The following is a 14,696-nucleotide window of genomic DNA, read 5'->3' as shown; positions in this document are numbered from 1 at the left end:
ACCTTCAACTAGACACTGGTCTGAAGTAGATAATCTGGTTTTCTTTGTACTGTTAGACTTAAGTCAAATCTTTTTTTTAAAACAACAACAAAAAAAGTGTTTATTTTTTAAAGTTTTTTTTTAAATAAAAAAAAAATAAGATGTGGTTGAGAGAAGCTAATGGGCTCTCACTTGAAAACAAAGCACACTTGAATCAATGTGAAAATAATACCAGAACTCAAAACTCTATGTAGGGAATAAACAATCTATATGCTTGTAAAATTTTAAAATACATACACATATATGTATATATGTATCTTTAATTTTTCATAAATGAATTTCTCCATATTTACAAAAATGAAATTAAGAAATACTGAAAACAGCAAGATTTGTTTTTCTTGTAATGTGAATGAAACTGACTCTAGACTTTCTTGCGGTAGAAATGCATTCCTAAATTAAAGTTATGATTGGAATAAATGATAACTCTGTAAGATAAGCCTTCTATGCAGTTTCCAAGTCATGTGAATAAAAAGCAGTTTTAGTAATTTCCATACTGCATAAAATGTTCTGCTATCCTGAAGTACATTCCTTTGTACCCTGAAGAGGACCTGGATACATGGACCAAACTCTGTTCCTATCGAAGGGCAATCACCTAACATGTAAGTTCATCATTCTTAACTTTTTCCTGGAAATCCTTAGGAATACAGTCTTTCACGTGTCAGTGCATTAAGAAAGAAACACACCTTTCAACGGGAGAGCAATTCATGGGGCTGCGGTTTTCTCACTAGGCTGTGTGACAACCATGAACTGACATACTTTAATCCTCTGTAATGACGTCAGCTTGTTCATGTTGGTCACCTTTGGATCTCTCACATGTCTATTTTTCCTAGTGGCGATTTCATTATATAGCCTAGGCTGGCCTTAAATTTGAGATCTTCTTCCTCAGCCTATAGAGAAGCTGAACTACCGGTGTGCATCACTGACCTGGTTCTTTGTATGTGTGTGTGCACGTGATTGTGTGTGCAGGTGGAGAATGATTGAATAAGGCACCAGTGTTATCCTCTGGCTTCCAAATGTACAAGCTCAGAAATGATTGTGTGTGTGCATATGTACACGCGCGCGCGTGTGTGTGTGTGTGTGTGTGTGTGTCCTCGTAAGTCTTGGGCATTTGCATACTTGGCCCCCAGTTGGTATTTGGGGAGGATTAGGAGGTGTGGCCTTGCTGGAGGAAGCATGTCATTGGGGTGGGCTTTGAGGTTTCAGTATGGATGCCCAGAGTCCAGGGAAGATGCTACATCCTGCATGGGATATCTGAGGGAAAAAAAATCTATGTACACTATGCTCTTATGTCCGTTAACTTTATTCCTCTAAGACAAAATTCCATCTATTCAGCTACAGCTCTGTCTGGCATTGAGGACAAGAATAAATGTAGATACAACAAGCTCTTTGTCCATCTACTTTATTTCTCTGGGATGAAATTCTATCCTGACACTCAGTTACTCTTTTACTGCCCTCTCATAGTCCTGCTAACAACTAAGCTCTTATACTTCCAGCCTCATCTTCCTCCTCTGTTTCTTTGCCCTCCATCTCTACTTGCTCTCTACTCCTGGCTCTGATGAACTACAAGAGTTCTGCCTTACCATCTACAAAACCTCTGTGTTCTTCCCTCCTCCCTGGTCATGCCCTTCTGTCCGCCTCTAAAGAAAATGCCTGTTCCCTCTTCCCCTGGCCACACAGTTCTCTGCCTCCTCAGGAATGTTGCTCCACCCTACCTTCCACCTTGATATGTGAAAAATTCTTTTGTTCTCAGTCAATTGCTCTGGAGAGCCACTAGGCCTCAAGGAAGGCAATGGTCTGAGCTTCATTAGAACAAGAAACAAAGCTATGGTTCTTTTTTTTTTTTGGGGGGGGCAGTTAGTTACCTAAAAGTTCAGCAGGTCTGAGGAGCTGAAATGTTTGCCAAATGGTCTGGGAATATTTGGGCATGCAAGAATTTCACAGAAGAAGACAGCTGAAATATTAAAGGCTGGGTAACACCAAATATTCATAATAAACGGCTTGCCTTTTGACAGACCCTTGGCCAGTCAAAGTACAGCTTTAATACACAGCTGAATCTCTATGATATATCCTTGTGGCTCGCCACATTTCAGAGACTTGTGCCATTCTGAGTCAGCCCTCTCTGCTTCCTGCTGGTGGTTTGAGACATCAACGCTGAGCTGCTGCTCCAGCTGTGCCCTCTGCCAGCTCTGCTCCAGCGTCATGGACTCTAACCCTCTGGAACTGTAAGTCTAAAATAAACTCTTCTATAAGTTGCCTTGGTCATGGTGTTTTATCACAGCCATAGGAAAGTATCAATACCTTGTACCTGTGGGTGCTAGTGTGCACATAGTTGTGTGTATGTGTGCACATGAGTTGCATGTATGTGTGCACATGAGTTGCATGTATGACCATGATTGTGCACATGGGTGAATATGCACACGTATGTGCTGGCACATGTGGAGGCCAGAGGAGAACACTGGGTGTCTTATTCACTCTCCCCGAGTCACACCTGCTCTTCCACTTTCTGCTCTGTGTCTTTTTGGTACCTCTTTTCCTTCACTGCTGCTTGCTTTGTATCAGCACTCTGCACTGCTGATGTCATATTCTAATTTCTTTAACGCTTCTTTTTCATTTTTTTTTTTTTTTTTTTTTTTTGGTTTTTCGAGACAGGGTTTCTCTGTGTAGCTTTGCGCCTCTCCTGGAACTCACTTGGTAGCCCAGACTGGCCTCGAACCCACAGAGATCCGCCTGGCTCTGCCTCCCGAGTGCTGGGATTAAAGGCGTGCGCCACCACCGCCCGGCTTCTTTTTCATTTTTTCTTTGTCACTCTACCATCTTGATACAAACTTACTAGAATCATCTTCATGTTTAAACTAGCTAAATTCCAGTCATATAAGGAATCTCTTTCCTTCTTTCCTTCCTTCCTTCCTTTCTTTTCTTTCTTTCGTTTTTTGAGACAGGGTTTCTCTGTAGTTTTGGTGCCTGTCCTGGATCTCACACTGTAGACCAGACTGGCCTCGAACTCACAGAGATCCACCTGGCTCTGCCTCCCGAGTGCTGGAATTAAAGGTGTGCGCCACCACCACCCAGCAGGAATAATTATTTCTATACAGCTTTCTTTTATTGACCTTTTTGGCGGTGGATGTGTTACATGAATGTTATCTACTAATGTTTCAACCCTAATGCTACATTTCTAGTTCATTCAAGGATTTTATATAAAAAAAATAAAACCTGCTAATACTTCATGCATATATAGCAGCTGTCAGACACTGTTCTAAGCACTTCACATAAAAGAACCTCTTATACTCTCATACCCGGTCTGAGGTCCCTATTCCATCCAGTGTAAACTAGAGTACAGTGATTTCAGCGGCCTGTGCAGGTCAGTGGTAAAGGACAGTGACCTCAGCGGCCTGTACAGGTCAGTGGTAAAGTACAGTGACCTCAGCGTCCTGTGCAGGTCAGTGGTAAAGTACAGTGACCTCAGCGGCCTGTGCAGGTCAGTGGTAAAGGACAGTGATTTCAGCGGCCTGTACAGGTCAGTGGTAAAGTACAGTGACCTCAGCGCCCTCTACAGGTCAGTGGTAAAGGACAGTGATTTCAGCGGCCTGTGCAGGTCAGTGGTAAAGTACAGTGACCTCAGCGTCCTGTGCAGGTCAGTGGTAAAGGACAGTGATTTCAGCGGCCTGTGATGGTCAGTGGTAAAGGACAGTGATTTCAGCGGCCTGTGACGGTCAGTGGTAAAGTACAGTGATTTCAGCGGCCTGTGCAGGTCAGTGGTAAAGGACAGTGACCTCAGCGGCCTGTACAGGTCAGTGGTAAATTACAGTGACCTCAGCGGCCTGTGCAGGTCAGTGGTAAAGTACAGTGACCTCAGCGGCCTGTGCAGGTCAGTGGTAAAGTACAGTGACCTCAGCGGCCTGTGCAGGTCAGTGGTAAAGGACAGTGACCTCAGCGGCCTGTGCAGGTCAGTGGTAAAGTACAGTGACCTCAGCGGCCTGTGCAGGTCAGTGGTAAAGGACAGTGATTTCAGCGGCCTGTACAGGTCAGTGGTAAAGGACAGTGACCTCAGCGGCCTGTGCAGGTCAGTGGTAAAGGACAGTGATTTCAGCGGCCTGTGACGGTCAGTGGTAAAGGACAGTGATTTCAGCGGCCTGTGACGGTCAGTGGTAAAGGACAGTGACCTCAGCGGCCTGTGCAGGTCAGTGGTAAAGGACAGTGACCTCAGCGGCCTGTGCAGGTCAGTGGTAAAGTACAGTGATTTCAGCGGCCTGTGCAGGTCAGTGGTAAAGGACAGTGACCTCAGCGGCCTGTGCAGGTCAGTGGTAAAGTACAGTGACCTCAGCGGCCTGTGCAGGTCAGTGGTAAAGGACAGTGATTTCAGCGGCCTGTACAGGTCAGTGGTAAAGTACAGTGACCTCAGCGCCCTGTGCAGGTCAGTGGTAAAAGACAGTGACTTTGGCGGCCTGTGCAGGTCAGTGGTAAAGTACAGTGACCTCAGTGCCCTGTACAGGTCAGTGGTAAAGGACAGTGACTTTGGCGGTCTGTGCAGGTCAGTGATAAAGGACAGTGACTTCGGCAGCCTGTGCAGGTCAGTGGTAAAGGACAGTGACTTCGGCGGCCTGTGCAGGTCAGTGGTAAAGGACAGTGATTTCAGCGGCCTGTGACAGTCAGTGGGGAACTAGAATATCCAGCACAAGTCTGGCTGAAACCCACAATGTCTGAATCACTTTTCTAAACTTCTTAAATTGAGTGTTGACTTTTCTCACAAGCTTTTTATACACCCGAATTACTGAATTAAGTATTTCACCTAACTTGGAAATGTAGAAAATCATACCAATAAATTTTAAAATGTTACACCTTCAATTTCTGGGATGAACTCAACTCGATTATGACATATCTTTCTGTCTAAAGTACAATGATGGGTTTCATTTGGTAATATTTTCCTTAGGATTTTGGCATTTATGTTCAAAAGTGAAATGGACTCACAAGTTTCCTTTTTTCCTGCTAGTTTTACTATCCAGATAATACCAGGTAAACTCATAAATGAGTTGGGGTAGACATTTGTAGACATTCCAATTTTTATTATCAGGCCGATTTCCATGGGTTGCAAACAGCTAGTACCACAGTCTAGACTCCCAGGTTATCCAGTGATGGTCAGCTGTGGACAAGGTGCTGACGGGCATCTGAGCCCCTTGGCACTAATCCTAGCCCAGCATTGTCCAGAATGGCAAAGCAGTCTGTGCTCCTTTCTGAAATGGCCGAAGGTGGTTGATCCTTAGCCTGATTTAGACACTGATGGCTGTCTTTTATTCAACAATATTCATACACAAACAGAATCTCTGAATTCTATTTGCTAGTATTTTATAATCTTTAATATCTTTTTATTTTCCTGAATTTACTTAATAGTTCTCTAAGAGCCATGCTATTATTTCTACTTTACAGATCATTTTTACTCTATTTTATAGATATTGAAGTAAAGATAATCATTTAGTAGAGAAAATGAGTTTAAAAATCCAATTTGTTTTCTTTATTCAGTTATACTAGTCTCCCTTTATCTGGGTGAAAAAAAATTCAAGAAACTGAAGTTAGGACCAAGCAACACACATACACATACACCATACATGCGTCACATGAGCGTGTACACACAACATATATATGCTTACATTGTTTTTTTATTTCTCTACACACTCATAGTAAAATATGACAAGAGATTAATAGCAGTAAGTAATGAAATAAAGGAATATACTCTCTTGAAAAAAACATTTTATTGTACTATGCTCACAATTCCTATGATAATATGAGATGACTCAATGTCCATGTGTTAAGACAAAGTGAGGCAAATGATGTAGGTGTCATGACCTATTGTTAGGCTGCTACCAAAGGGTCATCTGGACACAAGCACTGTGATCAGCTGCTCTGGTTAGTGAGACACTCCAAAGTGACTAATGCACAAGTAGTGTACACAGCTTGAACAGGTCAGACGAAGACATGAGTCATGGCCTAGACCGAAGGACCGAGGATGGCCTGAGACTCCTCATGTTACTCAGAACAGCATGTAATTTAAAATCTATTTCCTGTCTATTTCTAGAATTTCCACATTTCATATTTTTGGACTGGAATTGGCTGTGGGCAACTGAAACTACAGATAGTAAAACCATAGGTTAGGGGTTCCTCAAAGAATTATTTCTCTTGTATGTGAGGTGTACGCATGTGTGAGGAGGGCCAGCCTCTGCATCAGTCAACGTTGTGTGTGTTGCTCTATCGATTGCCACCGTATCTTCCAAGACAAAGTCTCTCACTGGACCTCAAGTGTACCAGTTTTTGGTTAGCCTGGATGGCCAATGAGCCCCAAGGATCTTTCTGCCTTTGCCCAGGGCTCAGGGGCACGCCATTGTGCCTGGCTTTCATGTGAGGGCTGGGCTCTGAGCTCAGGTCCCCGTGCTTGCACAGTGCGCACTTTACCAACCATCTGTCTTCCCAGCCTCAAGAAAACTTTGCTGTTTTAGTTCTTTGGTGTTTTCTTTCTTTCTTTTCTTTTTTTTCCCCCTGAGACAGGGTTTCTCTGTGTAACAGCACTGGCTGTCCTGGAACTCACTTTGTAGACCAGGCTGGCCTCGAACTCAGAGATCCGCCTGCCTCTGCCTCCCCAGTGCTGGGACTAAAGGCATGCGCCACCACATCGGCATTTGTTTTTCTTTTTTAAATAGGAGAGATTAGATTCTACAATAACAATGACTAGCATCCTGGTTGTCCTAGGCAGTACCAAGAATGAATGAATGCATTGGCAGCAGGGGGTGGAGAAGCCTCTACTGATGATGACAGTTACTGCATTTCCACCAGCTCTACCACACAGGCTTAGACCGACACAATGTTCAAATACGACCGATAGTTCAGAAGGAGCTTACCATAATGAAGGGCTGTCTGGCCTTCGTTGTCCTGTAAAAGAACACACAGGACACTTTAGGAAAGGTCTGTAAGTATGTGTAAGTACACAAACTACGGCAAACGCACAGGACACCCAAGTTCTACAGGCTGATCAGACAGGAAGAACCTCACAGTCACTTTAGATCAAGTGTTACCCTGGAGAACTATAAACAGTCCTGGCAGCGGCTACAACAGAGGACCAGGATAAGCAGATCTATGGAGAATCCAGTCAGATGTGACAGCTTTGTTACTGCATCAGGGAAAGAAAAACTATTTACTGTTCACCTCGGACACTATTAGATGCTGACTTCTAAGAGTGCCCCCAAATCTAAGGAATCTGCGACTTTTAGTAAGAGTTAATAACTTTTTAATATCTTTTTAAAAGAGTCACAAATCCCAGGCTAAAGATGCTAGGTTTCCTAACCAGATCAAACATCATAAAGAGGTGATTTCAAAGTATGCAAAGTTCCAGTAGTTAAGAACAAGACTTCCCATAGTTACCTCTTACACGGAGAGCAAAAGGCAGAACACGTGCAACAAACTATCTGAGCCCAAGAGAGCAGAGTTCAGTAGTCACCCTGAATGCAGAGCCTGCACCTAGGACCACTGTTAGGCCTGTGATGAAGGATGACGGCTGAACTATCATCAAATTGTCCTGGAGTACTCTGTACCTGTTTTCCCACTTAATGTGAGGATGGGGATTGGCTCCAGATGCTAAGGGCATCTCTATTTAATCTTCCAAATAAAAAGCAAGAAACTGCCACAGAGAAATTATTTTCTGATTCGGACAGGGAGAAAGAAATAAGTCATTCCTTAAAGTCTTGGCATCTAGAAGCCTGGCAGGAATGGTGCTGGTGGAGGCCGGGGAGCAAGCCTGAGGCAACGCAGCTTGTTTTCCTACCAGGGATTGTGCTTCTCATAGGGTTTAGAGGAGAGGTGTATGTGGGTGGGTAAGACAAAATAGGAAAGGAAGTCATTGGGGAGGAGGTGGATAGGGTATATTTGGCTGGGTGCCACAGTGGCCAAGTTTTGGATGCCCATCAATGGTTATAAAGATAATGAGATTGAAGGAAAGTAAAAGAAAGGAGCACCCCAAAATAAGGGAGCACAGCTGGTCACTGGGGTGGTCTGAGTGAGAAGTGTCCCCCATAGTTTCAGGCATTCGAACACTTGGTCCTCCACTGGTGCTGCTGCTTGGGGCGGGGGGTTCAGGTGGTGCTGCCTTGATGGGGGAAGTACATCATTGGACGTGTGCTTTGAGATAGAAGTCTTTACTGTCTGTATGCTCTCTGCTTCATGCTTATTATGGCAAGGCACGAGAGCTCTCAGCATCCTGTTCCAGCTGCTACACACTTGTTCTGCCGCTCCACCCCCATGATGGACTCTTACCCTCTGGGTCCATAAGCCCAAATAAATTTTTTTCTTCTATAAGTTGTTTTGGTCATGGTGTTTTTATCACAGCAACAGAGGAGTCACTAACACAGTTTTTAGGTACAGACGCTGCCCCCAAGGTTAAGGGAGAGAGGAAGGAGGAGAGCTGAGGTAGCTATGAACAGATCAGAGTGATGTCAACGTAGAGTAACATGACATGGTGAGTCTCACTCCCGAGAATTTGGTCTGGGTATAGCTGAGAACAATTGGAAAGAGCAGAACTGGCCCAAACGGCAAAAGACCCAAATCTATCTTGCTAGTTTTCAGTGTTGGACAGTAAAAATGCATGTATATGTAATTGGTCTGATGGGTTTATACTCACTTCTACAGTCTCAGTACAATGTCCAACTGGCAATTCCAGAAAGGGCTTCTGAGTCTACTACAATCTTAGGACTCTAATTTTTCCCCATCATTATATTTTCCATGATTATTCATTTTTAAAAAGTATAGTTCTCAGTTGGACAGGATGGCATAAACTGCAACTCCAGCACGTGGGAGGCTGAGGCAGGAGGCTGCTTTAAGGTCAGGGTCAGTCTGAGCTACAGTGAATGACCAATGAATCAGGGATTCATGACAAGATCCTGTCTCAAAAAACTGGGACTATGCCAGGAGTGGTGGCTCACGCCTTTAATCCCACCACTCGGGAGGCAGAGGCAGGCGGATCTCTGTGAGTTCGAGGCCAGCTTTGTCTACATAGTTAGTTCAAGGACAGCCAAGGTTACATAGTGAGATCCTGCCCCAAAACACACACACACACACACACACACACACACACACACACACACACACACACACACCCCTGGGAATTAAAAAAAAGAGAGAACATTATCTTGCTATTTGGACAAACTTTCATGTTTAATTACTATGTTCATGCATATCAAGAGTTCTGTCCCTCTTAATTTCTAATTCCTTATCCTCACTTGAATTGAGAATTAATTTCTTTTAACCACTTTTAGCCATGAATGTAAACAGGTAGCTCCAGCCCTATTTCTAATTAATTAAAAATAAGTGCTGAGTTCCTGTTATGGCCCAGGCCCTGTTCTAGTGGGAACATGGGTAAATGAGACAGAAAAAGCCGAGTGTGGTCTCATGTTCTGGTGGTGGAGGAAGCAATAAGCAAATACATATATTTATCAACAGTCAGTGAGCTGAAGATACTGATGGACACCTGTGGCCTTAGCTACCTAGGAGCTGAAGTGAGAGGGCCGCTCCAGGCCACAAACTTTAGACTAGTACACACACACACACACACACACGATGAGTGCTCTGGAAGAAAACAAAGCAGACTGAGACAGCAGAGTGGTGTTGAGCACTATTTTGGACATTAAAAACAGACCAGGGAATTGGGGAGGATGCTGGGAGGGCAGGGAGCCCAGCTTAGTAAACAGCATTAGTCATCGTCTTCTAGAAGCACGCATGTTACCAAGCCATGCATAAGAGTTTCCTCTCAGTGCTTTTCAAATGGAGCGAGGGGACAGAGTCTATTTAAGAAGGTCCCTTTCCCTGAGCCATCAGAGCGGCACTAAAGGAGACAGGCGGTTCCTGCTAACAGGAGGTCTCTAAGTGCTCAGATTCCCAGGGAAAGAAAGTGAGGAAAGGAGGGGACCCTGGGAGTTGGTGTTTGGTGGGTACCATTTCATTTTGGGAGGAAAAGTTCCAGAGATGGATTATGGTGATGGCTGCCAACAGTGTGAGCACACTTAATGCCAATGTACTGGACAGTCAAAAGTGGTTAAAATGATCAATTTTAACTGGGTGTGGTGGCACACGCCTGTAATCCCAGCACTTGGGAGGCAGAGGCAGGAGGATAAAACGTTCTGGTCATTTTTGGCTATGCAGCATATTAAAGGCCAGTCTAGGCTGCAAGAGGCCCTATCTCAAAAGCAAAACATAAATAATTCCATTGTATGATTTTCCTACCAACAAACAATTAAAGGACATGAGCAAGTGCCGAAGCTCACTTCGGGAGAAAACTGCAGCAGAGAGAAGGGGACACCCGCAAAGGAGCCAGGCAGTGGTGTGAGAAGCAGCCTGTGTTCCTGTCCTTCTAACTATCCCCCCGCCCTCCTCACACTTCTTAGGTAGCCAACAACAACTACTCCCTAGACAAATGCCATCTTTCTGAGAATCCTGACTAATGCAGAACGTAATAACTGCATGACTCAAGCCTTGCCCATCTTTCTCACCATTCTGTGACTGCCAGTTCCCAGTATGCATTCCCCCTGGACTGCATGGCTGCAAATGCTCTTTGCTTTGCTCAAAACCTATCCTTGAATTCTTCAGACAATGCCACACTCTTCTGTTGTGCTTTAAAAGTCTCTTTGGTATATTTGAGCCTAAAAATTATCTATGTTTTTCTTATGTGTACGAGTGTTTTGCTTGGATGTATGTCTGTGCACCATGTGTGTACAGTGCTTACAGAGGCCAGAACAAGAACAGTTCTGTCAGAACTGGAGTTACGGATGGCTGGGAGCCACCATGTGGGTTTTAGGAATCAAATCCAGGTCTCTGGAAGAGCAGTCAGTGCTGCTATGCTGAGTCATCTCTCCAGCTCTGTATTACCTGAGCATTTTAATTAGACCCACATTCCCTGTATGAGTTCAGGACCAGGGTGATGAGTTCAGGACTCACGTGTGATGTGTCATGCTGGCTAACACTCTTCATGTAGATTCCTTCTGTGTGCTTTATAATATGGGGTCAGGAGCCCAGTGGAGTTTATCTGTCAGAGGTTCAGTACTGCGCTCACTGATGTCAGTCTGTCCTTCTGGGGTGATTTGTTTCAGGCACATACTGCAGAGGTATCAGCAGCCTGAGGTCAGTTAGTTGATTTCTTTCTTTCTTTTTTTTTTTTTTTTTTTTGGTTTTTTGAGACAGGGTTTCTCTGTGTAGTTTTGCGCCTTTCCTGGAACTTGCTTTGTAGACCAGGCTGGCCTCGAACTCACAGAGATCCGCCTGGCTCTGCCTCCCAAGTGCTGGGATTAAAGGCGTGCGCCACCACCGCCCGGCTAGTTGATTTCTTAGTTTGGGGAAGTTTAAATTCCATAAGAGGTGCGAACTTCCCACTCCCACCATGACCCCTGGACTTCCGGCACGGCTGAGACAACTGTGTTGGTGAGCACAAGCTTTCAAATCTACTCTGAGTGACTGGTGTGTCTGAGACGGCATCCTGTGGGTACTGAGACTGGTAATTCCTTTCAGGGCAACTGAGGGTTGGTCTAAGTTTATCATGTTCTTATTAAGGCCCCTTCAAGCTGATTTTACAGTTTATTATTTTGTCTTATAGCTGTGTTTGGCTTGGCTGTGTATTAAAGGAGATGAATTTCTGAGAGTTGTGGTGAGAGAATTTTTTCTATTTAGTCTGGGATCCTGCAGTTCAGGTCACCTTCTCGGGGAAGCCACCAACTTCTTGTTTGGGGCTAGGCCCCTCTTTTCAGGGCTGTAAGCTTCCTATAGACAAATCTCCAGTGTGCTACAGTCCTGCCACAGTGTGTGATCAGTATTTGTGAAATCATCTTTCCTCATTGGCTTATTTATTAAACTCATGTAAACTAATTGCTGCTAGTCTTTAATTTGACCCACTTTTGCTCTTACGTGAAGCCTTTTGAAAAACTTCCCATGTATCCATAGTGTGAAGCATGTCGGCTCTCCAATGATGGCCTAATAATAAACTACATCCCATTTCCCTCTTACACAGACTCTTAAATTTGTGTATATTGTTTCGAGTCTCATATGTACTGTATAGTAGTCTCTTTGTAATTCTGATCATGTTTCCATTTTACTAGTAATTATTTTCTTTATGGACTCAGTTTTCTTCTATTTCCAGATTAGTTGTCAACTGAATGTTATTTTACTAAATAAAGTGCTGATGAAAACATTAAACTATTAAGTTCAGAATTTATTCATAGGAAATACCATTATTTTATCCTTTTAATGCTAAGCCACTGATATTACTGCCATCTCCTAGGTATAAAACTCTGTAGTAATTCTCATTTTTTTTCATTGCTAGACACTTTTTATTAAACCAGACCAAAAGCTGTATTTCCAAGATATATATATATATATCTCCACACACATATGTACACACACACACACATACATACATACATACATACACACATACATACATATTACATATTAGTCATTTTAAAGTAGCTCTCACATACACTCATACCATTTACATGTGTATATAATAATGGAGATGATATGCTTCCAAGCTATCTTCTATGATCAAAAACTTGAATGTTACAGATTTCTTTCCTCACAATCACAATGATTCTAATGCTCTCATTCAGTCTCGCTCTACTATTATTCCTAAGGATGCAGCAGGAACCATGACAAGAATAACAGAGGGCTGGAGAGATGGCTGAGTGGATGACAGCTCACGCCACTCTTAGAAAGAAACTGAGTTTGCTTCCTGGCACCCATGTGGTCATCTAGCTCCAGGGGATCCAAAGCCTCAGACTTCTACATGTACACACACACACACACACACACACACACACACACACACACACACTCTTAAAAATAAATCTTAAAATTAAAACAGTAGTAATACACAGAGGGAGTGGATTTTCCCATGACATAGTTAATAAAAAATTTTTTGTTCTGTTCAGTGTTTCATACTTAAAAAAATTGTGTTTCAAGAGACTATATAATAAAGGAGGCACTAAAATAAACTGGCTGTGAAGAATTATATGTAGTGATAAAATTTTTTGAGTTAATAATTCTAATTTTAAATTATGTCTAACTGTGGCATGCATTGCCTCTCAGGTCTGTGACTGTAACAGAAAATGATTACATTAATCTAACAATTTAGACATCTGAAAATGCATCTTATGGCTATTTTTCTAAGAACTTTTCTGGGCATTTCTGTCTACCCCATTCTAACTGGCATCCTTAGGAAATGAGGCAGCTCACGCCAGCAGGGTTTTCAAAGAACTGGCATGCTACCTTCAAGCATCCGAACATCAAAACACCACCTTAAACTCCCTCACTCTCTTTGAGGCAGGGTCTCTCTACATACCCCTGGCTGTCCTGGAATGCACTATGGAGAACTCACAGAAATCTGCCTGCTTCTGCCTCCGAGTGCTGGACATCGCATGCCTGGCAGCTCTTGCATACAGTTCTTTTTGAAGTATTTTACTTCTCTTTTTCCTTATGGAAGACCATTTAACTTTTCTTGATGATTCAGTTAAAATCGTAATCTGACCATGTTCCTCAATATCTAGCACCAAGCAAATGCTGGAGAGTGTGAGTGAACAAAAACATAATGTTTTTATTGTACATGGTACAATATAAATGATGCCATTAGAGGGATCAAGATAGATAAGGTGATTTGGCCTTCCAATTAGTAGCCGCAAATTATTATTATTATTATTTTTAGTTTGATTTTAATTCTTGTCTTCAACAGCAGCTTCTTTTCAGCCAGAAGATTATTAATTACCCTTAGAACTGTCAGTGTGCCCAAATATTTTACATATTCTACTCTTCATCCATTAGAGGCTGAAAAGCAGACAAGAAAGTTCTTCAGGTTGTGACTCAGAAAACATGGGTGATGGATTGGTGGTGGTCACACAAGACAGGTTACCAGGGATTTCTGTTTTATTTTCATGTTGGTTTTATCTTCTTTTTTAGACTCTATTCTTACAATGAGTAGTTTTCTTTTTCTTTCTTTCTTTCTTTTCTTTTCTTTTTTTTTTTTTTTAATCTTTAAGATCCTGGAAGCTTTTGTTTAAGTGGACTAGCGTGATGAATGATCTAAATATAAAAGGAGACTGCTGTTCTGGCTGAGAACAGTGACCCAGGGCCTGCACCCTTGGCACCTCCACCAGCTGCCAGCAGAAGCAGCTGGAGGTGGAAGGTGTACCCACAGTGCAGTTTGAAAGTCATTTTCTAGAGATCTAAGGATGCTGGATAATAATTTTTTGATATATTTTATGCTATTTTTACTGGCTCTATTTCTAGACTTTTGTCTAATTCTCCATAGAATAATAAATTAATAAATTAGCTTGTCAATAATTTAAGACTTTTCCTGACTAGAACATTTATTCCTCCTCCTCTTCTTTTTCTTTTTCCTTCCTTTTTTTTGTTTTTCGAGATAGGGTTTCTCTGTGAATCAGTCCTGGCTGTCCTGGAACTCACTCTGTAGCCCAGGCTGGCCTCGAACTCACAGAGATCCACCTGCCTCTTCCTCCCGAGTGCTGGGATTAAAGGTGTGCACCACCACTACTGGCATGAGTTTTCTTAATAGTTCTCTGAATAAAAAACAAGAACAACAGTATATACTTGGAAAAGCTGACAAAACAGAGCAAAATACAAGACTT

The 14,696-nt window shown here is 42.8% G+C and overlaps 1 protein-coding gene across 4 annotated transcripts in view; it reads right to left on the bottom strand.

The window, feature by feature from the left end:
• Acbd6 (acyl-CoA binding domain containing 6) overlaps window positions 1-14,696 on the bottom strand; it is a 149,380-nt gene that overhangs the window by 14,507 nt on the left and 120,177 nt on the right. For 2 of the 4 annotated variants that reach the window (XM_052737243.1, XM_052737245.1), the window contains one exon: window positions 6,924-6,954. The exons of the other annotated variants lie outside the window; for them this stretch is intronic. In XM_052737243.1, the coding sequence (XP_052593203.1) occupies window positions 6,924-6,954 (31 nt within the window). The remainder of the gene's footprint in view (window positions 1-6,923; window positions 6,955-14,696) is intronic. 4 annotated transcript variants of the gene reach the window in all.

This window comes from Peromyscus californicus, unplaced genomic scaffold, assembly GCF_007827085.1.
Source record: "Peromyscus californicus insignis strain IS unplaced genomic scaffold, ASM782708v3 Scaffold_14__1_contigs__length_90479793_seg_2, whole genome shotgun sequence".
Lineage (NCBI taxonomy): Eukaryota > Metazoa > Chordata > Mammalia > Rodentia > Cricetidae > Peromyscus > Peromyscus californicus.
The sequence above is the reverse complement of the archived record's forward strand: the minus strand, read 5'-3'. Positions and strand labels throughout refer to the sequence as shown.